Here is a 16,513-nt window from a genome sequence, read left to right as displayed (position 1 = left end):
ATTGATTAAATACAAATACTGGAGCTTTTTAGACATCAGAACCGGGCCCGGAGTATCATTTCCCTGGGAAAAAGACAGCGATGAACGTCAATGGCGTACGGGCAAACATTGCCCGAAAATGGGGTAAAATCCAGCCGAAAACAGCATTTATTGATTAAATACAAATACTGGAGCTTTTTAGACATCAGAACCGGGCCCGGAGTATCATTTCCCTGGGAAAAAGACAGCGATGAACGTCAATGGCGTACGGGCAAACATTGCCCGAAAATGGGGTAAAATCCAGCCGAAAACAGCATTTATTGATTAAATACAAATACTGGAGCTTTTTAGACATCAGAACCGGGCCCGGAGTATCATTTCCCTGGGAAAAAGACAGCGATGAACGTCAATGGCGTACGGGCAAACATTGCCCGAAAATGGGGTAAAATCCAGCCGAAAACAGCATTTATTGATTAAATACAAATACTGGAGCTTTTTAGACATCAGAACCGGGCCCGGAGTATCATTTCCCTGGGAAAAAGACAGCGATGAACGTCGATACGTCCATATAGTATGTCCATACGCGAAACAGCAAAAAATGCACTAAAATGGGGTAAAATCCACTTCCTAGCAGCATTTATTGATTGAATACAAATACAAATTCCTGCCAAATGTGCACGAATAAAATAGAGAGCATCTGGGGTTGCGACAGGAAGATATTTATATTTTTAACCATTCTCGGAATGAGTCTATACACGTGTTAACGGTTTATGAAAAGCAGAAAACAATGGTTCGTTCGCCCTTTATTGACATTTGATGTTGGATGTTGTTTTGTTTCTAGCCTGTCATTCATCTGCTAAAGTGGAGAGAAGAGGCAAGGTTTTTTGTGTGTGTTTTGCATCCTTTGAGTTTCATTAGATTAAAATAGACAGAACAGGACTGGTTGGTCAGCGTAATTTGTATCTGCGAAGCTCTTGTATAGCCCTAAAACTAGGAAATAATGGAATTTGGCCTTGAAGACCATGCTTTAAAATGGAGGTGTTTTTGTAGTTGAAGAATTCCAAATGTTAAGGGCACCGCTGTAGTGATTTTTTTTAGCTGTTAATTAAATGCATCAAAAGCAGCAGAAAAAAAGTTGAAGTACCAAATTCGGATTTCTTTTTACAATTCTTTCCCTCCAATTCATTTAAAACAGGACAAACCCATTCTAGGCAAACAACAATGACATTTAATTGTGTAAAATATATAACTTTATACAAAAAAAGATATAAACACTGTACAATTCAAATGACAAAAGTATCATTTTGAATAAATAGCTTTTGGGAATGGTCCATAGATCCTTTCTTAGGGTTCTTCAGACAAGGATCTTGTTGAGGTGTGAAAGTTTGTGCAATTTGCTCCGTTCATGTCATATTTCCCGTATGATACTTTTGCTGGGTCCTCCAATGCAGCAGGCCTGAATGGTTTGGTGTGCTGTGCCACGGATCTGGTATTTACCGGACAACTCCAATTCACCTTGATTGTCCTGATGGTTTTCATCCCTTCAAAAAAAAACACACAAAGAAAAGAGTTTGTAATCTATTCTGACCCAACACCAGAGATGGGAAAATGACATGCTGTATGGGCAAGTCTTATATAAATCATGATGAAAACTAATAGTATGGAAATTTGAAAGCATATCCCAGGTAACTATTACAATAAATCAAGTTATTGCTTGGCTTAAGAAAGACAAAGTTATTATTTTGCACTTGATATCTATCTACCGTGTGCTTCTATTAGATAGCTGTACTAGGACATGAACAAACATTTTGAAAGGGTTCTTAAGCACTTTCCGCATGAAGTCCGGTTTTTCATCATTGACAGTTCCAAATCCTCAAATTTGACACTTCTGTCTGACTTATACAATCAGATGCATTTGCTTCAGAACAACAGTGACACTTGACTAAACCTCGATGCCTTCTGAAGAGTATGACGTTGTTGTTTTTTCTTCCTACCTTGGCGCCTTGTGGAGCTTGGCTGTCTTGGTATTTGTCTCCTTGACTGCCCCCCTGTGGTCGGCGGTCTGCTCCTGGATCAGCTTTCGGATATGGGCGATCCATTCTATCTTGGTCTCAATAGAGGACGCCTATTGATAAGGATGACATGACGGTCAAAGGTGAAGACAATTTGGAAATCAAGCACTTTTGATGTGGTGGATTTTTTGGACCTCAATGTTTTGCTGAACTTTTATTGGTGACAATGAAACTAACCTTCAGAACAATGTTGCTCGACATCCAGGAACGGCGGCCCACCGAAAAAGCAAACTTGCGGGGGTCTTTTTTAGGGTGCTCGATCAGCTTGATCTCCGCCATCTATGGGAGAAATGGCATGATGAATGAACATTTGGACAGAAAACATTGGTACGAAACGAAGCAGGTTAACTATGACTCACATTGAGTTTTTTCTTGTAAATGTATCTCCTCTTTCCCTTGGCGTCCTTGACCACCTTGCAGACCACCAAGGACTTTTTCAAGAGGAAGACTTGTCTATTTTTGCCCATGCTCAAGGGTTTTCTTGAATCCCAGACCTTGAAGGAATCCTGGATGAGCAGCTGGCCTTGCGACTCCATCTTCTCATGGAAACCTGAAGGAGGAGAGATGAAGGTGGCGCATAAGCAAACTAGACCTGAATGGTGAGAAAATCTTTTGCCATCTTGACATCATGTTCAGTTACCTTCCAGCATGGAGAGATGCATGGCATCATTGGCTTTCCTGGGAATGCTAAGAATCACATCCAGGGCTTTCTTGAGCTGCTCTTTCTCTTTACAACATTGCAGCAGATCCTAAAATAAGCCAAAAGACACTTAGGATGAGACATTTCACAAAATGAGTGTGGTTTCAAGTGTTTTCATTGGTGTGTCATGAATGTTATTTCCCGTTAAATAACCAACTTTTTGGCATACCTTTATCAGGAGGGGATATTTGGTGATTCTCTGTACTGGCTTCAGCAGGTAAGAGTTGATGGTGTTTGCCAGTCCGTGCTTCTGTTGAATTTTCTGTTGAACCCGCGGGGAGGGAGAAAAGCAGAGAGGAAAAAAAACAATGTAAGATCATGAAATTGAATGAGCTTTTGGTTTGATTGGATCACCTGGACATTGAACTTACATGAAAATAGTGTGCACCGTGCTTAAGGATGAGCCGAGTGGATTCTTCGTTGTTCGTGCAGTAATCGACGTACAACTGGAACTTATCGGCCTGTTAAAAAGCAAAAGGCGGGGAATTCTTAAATGGCTCATTTTTCAGTCTTATTATGGTTACTGCAGAATTGATACATACCCATTTGACAAAGCACTGTCCGACATCTTCAGGGACGTCTTTGTATTTTCCCAGCTCTTTGAGAAAGATGCTGAAGAAAGATAGGAAGGACATGGAAGGAACTCCATTCAATATATTTGAATATGTGAGCGGTGGACATTCACATTGGCGGTCGTGCATCTTACAAACAAGCGCATGTGTGGTCATCTAAGACCATATTTCCTATACTATGAGAATCAACTATTTGTTAAGCTCTACGTGAAGAAGTCAATCATTTGGAAAGAAAAGTAACGAGTAATGCTTACTTGTGATGGAATTCATAGAGCTCCAAAAGGTTCCCAAAGACAACGTGCTCCATATTGGTGATTCCAGCAGGGATCTTCTCCTCCTGCGTCAACATCTCCTTCATGTAAGTCTGCATGATGCCAAAAAAAGACCAACTTGGTTCGTGTTTGTCTTTAAAAAAACAAAGATTTTCAATAGAAAATGAACTCACGTCAATGCATTCCCGTAGATCTCGCACGTAGGCCTTTTCAGTTTCAATTAGCTCTGTGAAGATGAACCTGAAAGGAAATGTCAATAATTTCAAACATGTATATCATGTCAAAATGGTGTGTATGCTATTCGCTGTCAAACTGCATCAATAAATTTGCAATCGGCATGAAGTACATTTTTTGGCGGGCAGACTTGATTTCCTTCTCTTGGACCTGGAGAACTTCCCAAATGACAGCAATCATGTCCATTTGGAGCTTGGTTTTTTTTCCTGCGAACATGGTTCTGGTTTCTGCAGAACAAAAGTAGAAGAAACCATGAATAAGCAACCACTGATATGTACTTTGATACACCAGTGGCACTGAAAGGTGAGTGCAGTCCACCCAGTAAAAAAAATGAATTGGACGTTTACCGCTGTCATTGACAGGCAATAAATTAAACACATATTTTCCATTTTTTAAAGCAACTTTGTCATGTTATTGGGGCCATAAAGTAAGCGAATTTCTCTGATTAATGGTGTAAATGCTGTTTCTATTATCATGTTATTCATCTGTCATTTTTTATAATAACCATTTTAAAAATAGTGCTACAAATATTAACATTTTGACACCGGCCTTTTGGGTGATGAAGGCCACACTTGTATAGAAAATGTGTTGCCCTGCATGATCCAAAACGTCTATGTTGTTATTTTTATTAGCAAAAATATACTTGTTCTCGTTCGCATTCGGAACGTACCACCAGCATAGCATAACCGGGGGAGGTGGTTTTCGGTTTATGGTACCCCGAAACACGCTTTTCTCTTTCAATTCCTGAATTCATTTTTAATTATTGGGCACGTTCAAAAAAGTGATTGCAGACGCTAAATAGTAAACCCAAAAAATAAAAGCACGATAAATAGCTGGATGCGTTCACTGTTTAGGTTCAAAAATTGGACTTTTTGCAGTTAACGGCTGTGCGTTTAGCGCAACGCGATGTGCCAAATGTTGTTTTCGACTTGACGAAACGAAATCATAAATATCAGTCGGTTAAAATTGCCGCTAGCTGAAATGACAGTTTTTAAAAAAGATGTGCTGCCTGCAAACACCGTCAAAAAGGTCGCCATTTAAATATAAACGTCTCGATGACTTTGCACGAAGCATAACCACTACGATCGACCAAACACAGACAAAGCTCAGAAAGGCCACAAATCAAAATGTATTTAAAAAGTTTTAGCCTCCTTTACAATCTTAACAGTGTTCATTTGATACGTTTCAGTCCCGTTTTTTCATCACACGCAAAATAAAAAAAACGACAACAGATGAGCAGGACTCTTTCATTCGGTCGGTGGCTAAACTAATTCAAAGTTGAATCCAACTTACCGCTAAGCGTTTTCAGTGTTTCCAAAAAGTTGAGATGGCAGAAAAGTGAGTGGCGTGTCTCCAGATGGGTCGAGGACGTCCAACTGTAGCATCTAACTGAATGCCATCCTCTCGATGCTGCCTGCATATTCGCGCAGGTGACATCAAAGAGAAAAAGAGCTCCTGGTGACGTCACGCTCTGTGATCTCCATGGCCCCGTGGCCCCGCCTCCTGCGGACCCCCATAGTATATTACATTACATCACAGGTGGGTGGAGCTTCCACATGATCTTTGGTGTGGCCCTTTGATTCTTTCATCTTCAACAACATCACAGAGTGGAGCCACGTATATTTGTGAGGATGGGTTTAAATACAATTTACCTCCCGGGTACTTCAGCACTTTTGTCAATTGGATCAGTTCAGAAAGACAGCTTTTCTCATCAATCCAGCCAGCAATGGAGGTTCTATCTTTCATGAGGTAGGTCAAAACTTGGAAATGTCATTTTTGCAAGATTATGATTATTTTGGACATTCTACACTGGAAAATTGTAACCATTAATGATGGTCTGCTTGTATCTCATGATCTGCTCTTTATAAATGAGACTTTTTGATATTGCATTATCCTCATACTCCCAAAGACGCTGTGTTTACATTGTATCACTGTTTTTTTTGGTTTTGTTTTCTAGAGCTCACTTTAATGTCAGTGTTGACTGTGCAATTGACCAACTCCTCCAGATGCAACCCACTTCTTTGTCAGAGGAGGAGCAGCACATGTACAATGTCGAGGCAAGTCATGTCGAATGGAATCAATATGGCTTGCTCATACTCAGTTGAAGTGGAGCATATCCAGATAGTTTTGCTGTGTGCTTTTGCAGAAAACCTACATGAGGCAATTTATGCTTTTGGAGAAGGAGAACAAGGTTCCATCCGAGATCTCAGCTGAAACCATGAAGCAGTGGTTGCTGTGCAGAAGGAGCTTCCAGCACGAGTGAGTACCAAAGGGGCTCATGTGAAAATGCACATATGTATAGTACATGGAATAATCTATGATGTATGCCCATCTTAAAGGTTCTGCAGCTTTGAAACCGCAGTGCATCCTGGGATGTTTGCTCTTCTGCAGGAGGTGAGTTCAGAAAAATAGTCAGGATGCTGAATTTGGAATTCTTTGAATAGTGTATGTGTTGTAATGCAATATTTTCAATGTATTGATTTTTTTGGGAAGGAAAACTAAAGTCATGTGTAAACATAAGATATTAGGATATACTGAAGAATTTGGTCCATCGTAGGAGTTTGTATATGCAGTACTATATCGACATTCAGGTCCCTTTCCATTCACTTGAACGTAGGTAGCGGTGCGATGAGGAAGAAGAGTTGGCGGTTTTGAAATGAAATGATATTCCAATTGATGATGTGCCATTTTGCATTTTCATATCTTCATTTCATACTCATATCTCCAGTTGAAAGAATCATATCATATAATATATGTGTAAATGGTGTGCATGCAATTGGGCCAAAGGAAATAGTCAGAACCAAAGTCCAAAGTCCCAAGGTGCCACTTCATTGTCAAATTGTAGCAAGCAGACCTTTAACTTGTGACTCTGTTTATACATGCAGGCCTGGACGAGGGCAAGGCAAATGTGCCTGAATCAAATACACGGGCAAGTCTGCAAGGATTTTACCCAAGAAGAACACCTTTCACAATTGTTCAATAGAAAGGTAAGGAAATGATTGTCTCTACAAAATAACCCACGTGAGACAATTTATAAACTCTCTTTTTTTTCTCGCCAAGGTCACACTCGAAGGCCTCCGCAAGTACCTTTCAATCGCGACCCCCGTAGCCGAAATGGACATCAAGATATTTCTGCATCATCTAAACATGGCCCTGCAGAGATCTTTGAGCAGCACTGAGATGACTGAGACACTGGACTCAGATTTCCACCGTGCCACAGTGCCCATTGTGGGCCAAATCCTCCAGTCGGCACTCTGTTCCTTTTTTGCCAAGTTGAACACGACTGGGAATGAGGAGCCAATAACAGCAACATTTCAACATAGATCTGAGTGCGCCAGCAAGGGGATTGCCAGTATGCTCACCGACGCTGTGCTTTCCATTCCATCCCGTGTGTCCGTCAACACATCACACAGGACAATGTGCTGGACACTTGCACTGCCATTGCTGGGGTAATGACCCAGAAGCTTTTCTCCAACCTTCTTAAAACCTCTGCAAACTTTCACTTGCTAAACTCGGATTGCACCTTTTTCACTGCACGGATAGAAGTCAAGTTTGCTATTGGGGAAATGATTGACGATGGCACTGATATACTTCTTTAATTTTCAAGGCCAAGCTCCAATGATGTACTTGCACTAAAGTTGCTATGTATATACTATAAATAGAGACAGACATGTGTTCATGTGTATCAATAAAATATATCAGTCTATTATTGTGTGTTTATTATGTGAAATGAACCAGCATTTTGATGGATTGACGCCGTAGATATGGCTGTGAAGCCTTCAGCTTTTTTTTTTTTTTGAAAGCTGATGCCTTCCTAGGCATTTTTATTCAAAGATTAACGGAATGCTGTTGCCTGGCTTCATAGTAAAGCTAGTGACGTCGGTAGACGATCCCACGGTGCATGCTGGCGGCGAGAGAGGTCTTCTCCGCAACCCAGACCCGGTTGGAACAGGGAGCAACAAGTTTTTTTTCCCGGACATTTTTATTAAAAAAGTAACTGAATCTGTGGCTCATCATCATCTTTCCATCCCACGCTTAATCAGGCGGGTACAGTAATCCCTCGAATGAACCCATGCCACAAGAAGACAAATGATTAAAACTCCCATTTACCCGTTTTTGGGGATTCATGTCATGTTTTTGCTCCAGTGGCGGTCCGTGCATTTTCTCGTAGCGCCTTCAACGAATCAATCCAACCCTCTATAACTATTTTATGGCTATAAAACCTCTACTGCAGCTACAGCTGCGACACATAAAAATAATCAATAAATCAATGCACAAAAATGGGGTAAAATCCACTTCCTAGCAGCATTTAATGATTAAATACAAATACTGGAGCTTTTCAGACATTAAAACTAGGCCAAGGGGGTGATTTTCCCAGGAAAAGACAGCGATGAACGTCAATGGCGTACGGGCAAACATTGCCCGAAAATGGGGTAAAATCCAGCCGAAAACAGCATTTATTGATTAAATACAAATACTGGAGCTTTTTAGACATCAGAACCGGGCCCGGAGTATCATTTCCCTGGGAAAAAGACAGCGATGAACGTCAATGGCGTACGGGCAAACATTGCCCGAAAATGGGGTAAAATCCAGCCGAAAACAGCATTTATTGATTAAATACAAATACTGGAGCTTTTTAGACATCAGAACCGGGCCCGGAGTATCATTTCCCTGGGAAAAAGACAGCGATGAACGTCAATGGCGTACGGGCAAACATTGCCCGAAAATGGGGTAAAATCCAGCCGAAAACAGCATTTATTGATTAAATACAAATACTGGAGCTTTTTAGACATCAGAACCGGGCCCGGAGTATCATTTCCCTGGGAAAAAGACAGCGATGAACGTCGATACGTCCATATAGTATGTCCATACGCGAAACAGCAAAAAATGCACTAAAATGGGGTAAAATCCACTTCCTAGCAGCATTTATTGATTGAATACAAATACAAATTCCTGCCAAATGTGCACGAATAAAATAGAGAGCATCTGGGGTTGCGACAGGAAGATATTTATATTTTTAACCATTCTCGGAATGAGTCTATACACGTGTTAACGGTTTATGAAAAGCAGAAAACAATGGTTCGTTCGCCCTTTATTGACATTTGATGTTGGATGTTGTTTTGTTTCTAGCCTGTCATTCATCTGCTAAAGTGGAGAGAAGAGGCAAGGTTTTTTGTGTGTGTTTTGCATCCTTTGAGTTTCATTAGATTAAAATAGACAGAACAGGACTGGTTGGTCAGCGTAATTTGTATCTGCGAAGCTCTTGTATAGCCCTAAAACTAGGAAATAATGGAATTTGGCCTTGAAGACCATGCTTTAAAATGGAGGTGTTTTTGTAGTTGAAGAATTCCAAATGTTAAGGGCACCCACCGCTGTAGTGATTTTTTTTTAGCTGTTAATTAAATGCATCAAAAGCAGCAGAAAAAAAGTTGAAGTACCAAATTCGGATTTCTTTTTACAATTCTTTCCCTCCAATTCATTTAAAACAGGACAAACCCATTCTAGGCAAACAACAATGACATTTAATTGTGTAAAATATATAACTTTATACAAAAAAAGATATAAACACTGTACAATTCAAATGACAAAAGTATCATTTTGAAGAAATAACTTTTGGGAATGGTCCATAGATCCTTTCTTAGGGTTCTTCAGACAAGGATCTTGTTGAGGTGTGAAAGTTTGTGCAATTTGCTCCGTTCATGTCATATTTCCCGTATGATACTTTTGCTGGGTCCTCCAATGCAGCAGGCCTGAATGGTTTGGTGTGCTGTGCCACGGATCTGGTATTTACCGGACAACTCCAATTCACCTTGATTGTCCTGATGGTTTTCATCCCTTCAAAAAAAAACACACAAAGAAAAGAGTTTGTAATCTATTCTGACCCAACACCAGAGATGGGAAAATGACATGCTGTATGGGCAAGTCTTATATAAATCATGATGAAAACTAATAGTATGGAAATTTGAAAGCATATCCCAGGTAACTATTACAATAAATCAAGTTATTGCTTGGCTTAAGAAAGACAAAGTTATTATTTTGCACTTGATATCTATCTACCGTGTGCTTCTATTAGATAGCTGTACTAGGACATGAACAAACATTTTGAAAGGGTTCTTAAGCACTTTCCGCATGAAGTCCGGTTTTTCATCATTGACAGTTCCAAATCCTCAAATTTGACACTTCTGTCTGACTTATACAATCAGATGCATTTGCTTCAGAACAACAGTGACACTTGACTAAACCTCGATGCCTTCTGAAGAGTATGACGTTGTTGTTTTTTCTTCCTACCTTGGCGCCTTGTGGAGCTTGGCTGTCTTGGTATTTGTCTCCTTGACTGCCCCCCTGTGGTCGGCGGTCTGCTCCTGGATCAGCTTTCGGATATGGGCGATCCATTCTATCTTGGTCTCAATAGAGGACGCCTATTGATAAGGATGACATGACGGTCAAAGGTGAAGACAATTTGGAAATCAAGCACTTTTGATGTGGTGGATTTTTTGGACCTCAATGTTTTGCTGAACTTTTATTGGTGACAATGAAACTAACCTTCAGAACAATGTTGCTCGACATCCAGGAACGGCGGCCCACCGAAAAAGCAAACTTGCGGGGGTCTTTTTTAGGGTGCTCGATCAGCTTGATCTCCGCCATCTATGGGAGAAATGGCATGATGAATGAACATTTGGACAGAAAACATTGGTACGAAACGAAGCAGGTTAACTATGACTCACATTGAGTTTTTTCTTGTAAATGTATCTCCTCTTTCCCTTGGCGTCCTTGACCACCTTGCAGACCACCAAGGACTTTTTCAAGAGGAAGACTTGTCTATTTTTGCCCATGCTCAAGGGTTTTCTTGAATCCCAGACCTTGAAGGAATCCTGGATGAGCAGCTGGCCTTGCGACTCCATCTTCTCATGGAAACCTGAAGGAGGAGAGATGAAGGTGGCGCATAAGCAAACTAGACCTGAATGGTGAGAAAATCTTTTGCCATCTTGACATCATGTTCAGTTACCTTCCAGCATGGAGAGATGCATGGCATCATTGGCTTTCCTGGGAATGCTAAGAATCACATCCAGGGCTTTCTTGAGCTGCTCTTTCTCTTTACAACATTGCAGCAGATCCTAAAATAAGCCAAAAGACACTTAGGATGAGACATTTCACAAAATGAGTGTGGTTTCAAGTGTTTTCATTGGTGTGTCATGAATGTTATTTCCCGTTAAATAACCAACTTTTTGGCATACCTTTATCAGGAGGGGATATTTGGTGATTCTCTGTACTGGCTTCAGCAGGTAAGAGTTGATGGTGTTTGCCAGTCCGTGCTTCTGTTGAATTTTCTGTTGAACCCGCGGGGAGGGAGAAAAGCAGAGAGGAAAAAAAACAATGTAAGATCATGAAATTGAATGAGCTTTTGGTTTGATTGGATCACCTGGACATTGAACTTACATGAAAATAGTGTGCACCGTGCTTAAGGATGAGCCGAGTGGATTCTTCGTTGTTCGTGCAGTAATCGACGTACAACTGGAACTTATCGGCCTGTTAAAAAGCAAAAGGCGGGGAATTCTTAAATGGCTCATTTTTCAGTCTTATTATGGTTACTGCAGAATTGATACATACCCATTTGACAAAGCACTGTCCGACATCTTCAGGGACGTCTTTGTATTTTCCCAGCTCTTTGAGAAAGATGCTGAAGAAAGATAGGAAGGACATGGAAGGAACTCCATTCAATATATTTGAATATGTGAGCGGTGGACATTCACATTGGCGGTCGTGCATCTTACAAACAAGCGCATGTGTGGTCATCTAAGACCATATTTCCTATACTATGAGAATCAACTATTTGTTAAGCTCTACGTGAAGAAGTCAATCATTTGGAAAGAAAAGTAACGAGTAATGCTTACTTGTGATGGAATTCATAGAGCTCCAAAAGGTTCCCAAAGACAACGTGCTCCATATTGGTGATTCCAGCAGGGATCTTCTCCTCCTGCGTCAACATCTCCTTCATGTAAGTCTGCATGATGCCAAAAAAAGACCAACTTGGTTCGTGTTTGTCTTTAAAAAAACAAAGATTTTCAATAGAAAATGAACTCACGTCAATGCATTCCCGTAGATCTCGCACGTAGGCCTTTTCAGTTTCAATTAGCTCTGTGAAGATGAACCTGAAAGGAAATGTCAATAATTTCAAACATGTATATCATGTCAAAATGGTGTGTATGCTATTCGCTGTCAAACTGCATCAATAAATTTGCAATCGGCATGAAGTACATTTTTTGGCGGGCAGACTTGATTTCCTTCTCTTGGACCTGGAGAACTTCCCAAATGACAGCAATCATGTCCATTTGGAGCTTGGTTTTTTTTCCTGCGAACATGGTTCTGGTTTCTGCAGAACAAAAGTAGAAGAAACCATGAATAAGCAACCACTGATATGTACTTTGATACACCAGTGGCACTGAAAGGTGAGTGCAGTCCACCCAGTAAAAAAAATGAATTGGACGTTTACCGCTGTCATTGACAGGCAATAAATTAAACACATATTTTCCATTTTTTAAAGCAACTTTGTCATGTTATTGGGGCCATAAAGTAAGCGAATTTCTCTGATTAATGGTGTAAATGCTGTTTCTATTATCATGTTATTCATCTGTCATTTTTTATAATAACCATTTTAAAAATAGTGCTACAAATATTAACATTTTGACACCGGCCTTTTGGGTGATGAAGGCCACACTTGTATAGAAAATGTGTTGCCCTGCATGATCCAAAACGTCTATGTTGTTATTTTTATTAGCAAAAATATACTTGTTCTCGTTCGCATTCGGAACGTACCACCAGCATAGCATAACCGGGGGAGGTGGTTTTCGGTTTATGGTACCCCGAAACACGCTTTTCTCTTTCAATTCCTGAATTCATTTTTAATTATTGGGCACGTTCAAAAAAGTGATTGCAGACGCTAAATAGTAAACCCAAAAAATAAAAGCACGATAAATAGCTGGATGCGTTCACTGTTTAGGTTCAAAAATTGGACTTTTTGCAGTTAACGGCTGTGCGTTTAGCGCAACGCGATGTGCCAAATGTTGTTTTCGACTTGACGAAACGAAATCATAAATATCAGTCGGTTAAAATTGCCGCTAGCTGAAATGACAGTTTTTAAAAAAGATGTGCTGCCTGCAAACACCGTCAAAAAGGTCGCCATTTAAATATAAACGTCTCGATGACTTTGCACGAAGCATAACCACTACGATCGACCAAACACAGACAAAGCTCAGAAAGGCCACAAATCAAAATGTATTTAAAAAGTTTTAGCCTCCTTTACAATCTTAACAGTGTTCATTTGATACGTTTCAGTCCCGTTTTTTCATCACACGCAAAATAAAAAAAACGACAACAGATGAGCAGGACTCTTTCATTCGGTCGGTGGCTAAACTAATTCAAAGTTGAATCCAACTTACCGCTAAGCGTTTTCAGTGTTTCCAAAAAGTTGAGATGGCAGAAAAGTGAGTGGCGTGTCTCCAGATGGGTCGAGGACGTCCAACTGTAGCATCTAACTGAATGCCATCCTCTCGATGCTGCCTGCATATTCGCGCAGGTGACATCAAAGAGAAAAAGAGCTCCTGGTGACGTCACGCTCTGTGATCTCCATGGCCCCGTGGCCCCGCCTCCTGCGGACCCCCATAGTATATTACATTACATCACAGGTGGGTGGAGCTTCCACATGATCTTTGGTGTGGCCCTTTGATTCTTTCATCTTCAACAACATCACAGAGTGGAGCCACGTATATTTGTGAGGATGGGTTTAAATACAATTTACCTCCCGGGTACTTCAGCACTTTTGTCAATTGGATCAGTTCAGAAAGACAGCTTTTCTCATCAATCCAGCCAGCAATGGAGGTTCTATCTTTCATGAGGTAGGTCAAAACTTGGAAATGTCATTTTTGCAAGATTATGATTATTTTGGACATTCTACACTGGAAAATTGTAACCATTAATGATGGTCTGCTTGTATCTCATGATCTGCTCTTTATAAATGAGACTTTTTGATATTGCATTATCCTCATACTCCCAAAGACGCTGTGTTTACATTGTATCACTGTTTTTTTTGGTTTTGTTTTCTAGAGCTCACTTTAATGTCAGTGTTGACTGTGCAATTGACCAACTCCTCCAGATGCAACCCACTTCTTTGTCAGAGGAGGAGCAGCACATGTACAATGTCGAGGCAAGTCATGTCGAATGGAATCAATATGGCTTGCTCATACTCAGTTGAAGTGGAGCATATCCAGATAGTTTTGCTGTGTGCTTTTGCAGAAAACCTACATGAGGCAATTTATGCTTTTGGAGAAGGAGAACAAGGTTCCATCCGAGATCTCAGCTGAAACCATGAAGCAGTGGTTGCTGTGCAGAAGGAGCTTCCAGCACGAGTGAGTACCAAAGGGGCTCATGTGAAAATGCACATATGTATAGTACATGGAATAATCTATGATGTATGCCCATCTTAAAGGTTCTGCAGCTTTGAAACCGCAGTGCATCCTGGGATGTTTGCTCTTCTGCAGGAGGTGAGTTCAGAAAAATAGTCAGGATGCTGAATTTGGAATTCTTTGAATAGTGTATGTGTTGTAATGCAATATTTTCAATGTATTGATTTTTTTGGGAAGGAAAACTAAAGTCATGTGTAAACATAAGATATTAGGATATACTGAAGAATTTGGTCCATCGTAGGAGTTTGTATATGCAGTACTATATCGACATTCAGGTCCCTTTCCATTCACTTGAACGTAGGTAGCGGTGCGATGAGGAAGAAGAGTTGGCGGTTTTGAAATGAAATGATATTCCAATTGATGATGTGCCATTTTGCATTTTCATATCTTCATTTCATACTCATATCTCCAGTTGAAAGAATCATATCATATAATATATGTGTAAATGGTGTGCATGCAATTGGGCCAAAGGAAATAGTCAGAACCAAAGTCCAAAGTCCCAAGGTGCCACTTCATTGTCAAATTGTAGCAAGCAGACCTTTAACTTGTGACTCTGTTTATACATGCAGGCCTGGACGAGGGCAAGGCAAATGTGCCTGAATCAAATACACGGGCAAGTCTGCAAGGATTTTACCCAAGAAGAACACCTTTCACAATTGTTCAATAGAAAGGTAAGGAAATGATTGTCTCTACAAAATAACCCACGTGAGACAATTTATAAACTCTCTTTTTTTTCTCGCCAAGGTCACACTCGAAGGCCTCCGCAAGTACCTTTCAATCGCGACCCCCGTAGCCGAAATGGACATCAAGATATTTCTGCATCATCTAAACATGGCCCTGCAGAGATCTTTGAGCAGCACTGAGATGACTGAGACACTGGACTCAGATTTCCACCGTGCCACAGTGCCCATTGTGGGCCAAATCCTCCAGTCGGCACTCTGTTCCTTTTTTGCCAAGTTGAACACGACTGGGAATGAGGAGCCAATAACAGCAACATTTCAACATAGATCTGAGTGCGCCAGCAAGGGGATTGCCAGTATGCTCACCGACGCTGTGCTTTCCATTCCATCCCGTGTGTCCGTCAACACATCACACAGGACAATGTGCTGGACACTTGCACTGCCATTGCTGGGGTAATGACCCAGAAGCTTTTCTCCAACCTTCTTAAAACCTCTGCAAACTTTCACTTGCTAAACTCGGATTGCACCTTTTTCACTGCACGGATAGAAGTCAAGTTTGCTATTGGGGAAATGATTGACGATGGCACTGATATACTTCTTTAATTTTCAAGGCCAAGCTCCAATGATGTACTTGCACTAAAGTTGCTATGTATATACTATAAATAGAGACAGACATGTGTTCATGTGTATCAATAAAATATATCAGTCTATTATTGTGTGTTTATTATGTGAAATGAACCAGCATTTTGATGGATTGACGCCGTAGATATGGCTGTGAAGCCTTCAGCTTTTTTTTTTTTTTGAAAGCTGATGCCTTCCTAGGCATTTTTATTCAAAGATTAACGGAATGCTGTTGCCTGGCTTCATAGTAAAGCTAGTGACGTCGGTAGACGATCCCACGGTGCATGCTGGCGGCGAGAGAGGTCTTCTCCGCAACCCAGACCCGGTTGGAACAGGGAGCAACAAGTTTTTTTTCCCGGACATTTTTATTAAAAAAGTAACTGAATCTGTGGCTCATCATCATCTTTCCATCCCACGCTTAATCAGGCGGGTACAGTAATCCCTCGAATGAACCCATGCCACAAGAAGACAAATGATTAAAACTCCCATTTACCCGTTTTTGGGGATTCATGTCATGTTTTTGCTCCAGTGGCGGTCCGTGCATTTTCTCGTAGCGCCTTCAACGAATCAATCCAACCCTCTATAACTATTTTATGGCTATAAAACCTCTACTGCAGCTACAGCTGCGACACATAAAAATAATCAATAAATCAATGCACAAAAATGGGGTAAAATCCACTTCCTAGCAGCATTTAATGATTAAAAACAAATACTGGAGCTTTTCAGACATTAAAACTAGGCCAAGGGGGTGATTTTCCCAGGAAAAGACAGCGATGAACGTCAATGGCGTACGGGCAAACATTGCCCGAAAATGGGGTAAAATCCAGCCGAAAACAGCATTTATTGATTAAATACAAATACTGGAGCTTTTTAGACATCAGAACCGGGCCCGGAGTATCATTTCCCTGGGAAAAAGACAGCGA

At 40.7% G+C, this 16,513-nt stretch overlaps 4 protein-coding genes across 4 annotated transcripts; 2 read left to right on the top strand and 2 right to left on the bottom strand.

Annotated features, from left to right (window-relative positions):
* Nucleotides 1-1,184: 1,184 nt before the first annotated feature.
* Nucleotides 1,185-5,277, bottom strand: LOC144077625 (triple functional domain protein-like). The gene is made up of 12 exons (XM_077605498.1): nucleotides 5,123-5,277; nucleotides 3,942-4,056; nucleotides 3,769-3,835; nucleotides 3,578-3,687; nucleotides 3,294-3,363; nucleotides 3,123-3,212; nucleotides 2,921-3,013; nucleotides 2,692-2,800; nucleotides 2,411-2,601; nucleotides 2,229-2,330; nucleotides 1,974-2,104; nucleotides 1,185-1,520 (listed from the first exon to the last, which is right to left on the bottom strand). Exons 1-12 carry the CDS (start codon nucleotides 5,247-5,249, stop codon nucleotides 1,388-1,390), a joined length of 1,338 nt encoding a protein of 445 aa, XP_077461624.1. The 5' UTR covers nucleotides 5,250-5,277; the 3' UTR covers nucleotides 1,185-1,387.
* On the top strand, nucleotides 4,547-7,538 carry LOC144077626 (uncharacterized). The gene is made up of 6 exons (XM_077605499.1): nucleotides 4,547-5,578; nucleotides 5,787-5,886; nucleotides 5,976-6,088; nucleotides 6,169-6,223; nucleotides 6,715-6,816; nucleotides 6,890-7,538. The coding sequence occupies exons 1-6, from the start codon at nucleotides 5,556-5,558 to the stop codon at nucleotides 7,280-7,282; spliced, it is 786 nt and encodes a 261-aa protein (XP_077461625.1). The 5' UTR covers nucleotides 4,547-5,555; the 3' UTR covers nucleotides 7,283-7,538.
* A 1,790-nt stretch (nucleotides 7,539-9,328) lies between these two features.
* LOC144077637 (triple functional domain protein-like) lies at nucleotides 9,329-13,421 on the bottom strand. The gene is made up of 12 exons (XM_077605517.1): nucleotides 13,267-13,421; nucleotides 12,086-12,200; nucleotides 11,913-11,979; nucleotides 11,722-11,831; nucleotides 11,438-11,507; nucleotides 11,267-11,356; nucleotides 11,065-11,157; nucleotides 10,836-10,944; nucleotides 10,555-10,745; nucleotides 10,373-10,474; nucleotides 10,118-10,248; nucleotides 9,329-9,664 (listed from the first exon to the last, which is right to left on the bottom strand). The coding sequence occupies exons 1-12, from the start codon at nucleotides 13,391-13,393 to the stop codon at nucleotides 9,532-9,534; spliced, it is 1,338 nt and encodes a 445-aa protein (XP_077461643.1). The 5' UTR covers nucleotides 13,394-13,421; the 3' UTR covers nucleotides 9,329-9,531.
* LOC144077638 (uncharacterized) lies at nucleotides 12,691-15,682 on the top strand. Its single transcript, XM_077605518.1, has 6 exons — nucleotides 12,691-13,722; nucleotides 13,931-14,030; nucleotides 14,120-14,232; nucleotides 14,313-14,367; nucleotides 14,859-14,960; nucleotides 15,034-15,682. The coding sequence occupies exons 1-6, from the start codon at nucleotides 13,700-13,702 to the stop codon at nucleotides 15,424-15,426; spliced, it is 786 nt and encodes a 261-aa protein (XP_077461644.1). The 5' UTR covers nucleotides 12,691-13,699; the 3' UTR covers nucleotides 15,427-15,682.
* Nucleotides 15,683-16,513: the final 831 nt, after the last annotated feature.

The sequence above is a fragment of the Stigmatopora argus genome, chromosome 7 (genome assembly GCF_051989625.1).
Source record: "Stigmatopora argus isolate UIUO_Sarg chromosome 7, RoL_Sarg_1.0, whole genome shotgun sequence".
Taxonomy (NCBI): domain Eukaryota; kingdom Metazoa; phylum Chordata; class Actinopteri; order Syngnathiformes; family Syngnathidae; genus Stigmatopora; species Stigmatopora argus.
This window is presented reverse-complemented; position numbering and strand designations above follow the sequence as displayed.

Coding starts and splice junctions, on each gene's coding strand:
- LOC144077637 (XM_077605517.1), bottom strand. CDS start 13,393: ATGCAGGCAGCATCGAGAGGATGGCATTCAGTTAGATGCTACAGTTGG. Junction 11,832..11,912: donor ATCTACGGGAATGCATTGAC/GTGAGTTCATTT, acceptor GGCATCATGCAG/ACTTACATGAAGGAGATGTT. Junction 10,475..10,554: donor TTTACAAGAAAAAACTCAAT/GTGAGTCATAGT, acceptor TTTCTCCCATAG/ATGGCGGAGATCAAGCTGAT.
- LOC144077625 (XM_077605498.1), bottom strand. CDS start 5,249: ATGCAGGCAGCATCGAGAGGATGGCATTCAGTTAGATGCTACAGTTGG. Junction 3,688..3,768: donor ATCTACGGGAATGCATTGAC/GTGAGTTCATTT, acceptor GGCATCATGCAG/ACTTACATGAAGGAGATGTT. Junction 3,364..3,577: donor CTCTATGAATTCCATCACAA/GTAAGCATTACT, acceptor ATCTTTCTTCAG/CATCTTTCTCAAAGAGCTGG.
- LOC144077626 (XM_077605499.1), top strand. CDS start 5,556: ATGGAGGTTCTATCTTTCATGAG. Junction 5,579..5,786: donor GAGGTTCTATCTTTCATGAG/GTAGGTCAAAAC, acceptor TTTGTTTTCTAG/AGCTCACTTTAATGTCAGTG. Junction 6,224..6,714: donor TGTTTGCTCTTCTGCAGGAG/GTGAGTTCAGAA, acceptor TTATACATGCAG/GCCTGGACGAGGGCAAGGCA.
- LOC144077638 (XM_077605518.1), top strand. CDS start 13,700: ATGGAGGTTCTATCTTTCATGAG. Junction 13,723..13,930: donor GAGGTTCTATCTTTCATGAG/GTAGGTCAAAAC, acceptor TTTGTTTTCTAG/AGCTCACTTTAATGTCAGTG. Junction 14,368..14,858: donor TGTTTGCTCTTCTGCAGGAG/GTGAGTTCAGAA, acceptor TTATACATGCAG/GCCTGGACGAGGGCAAGGCA.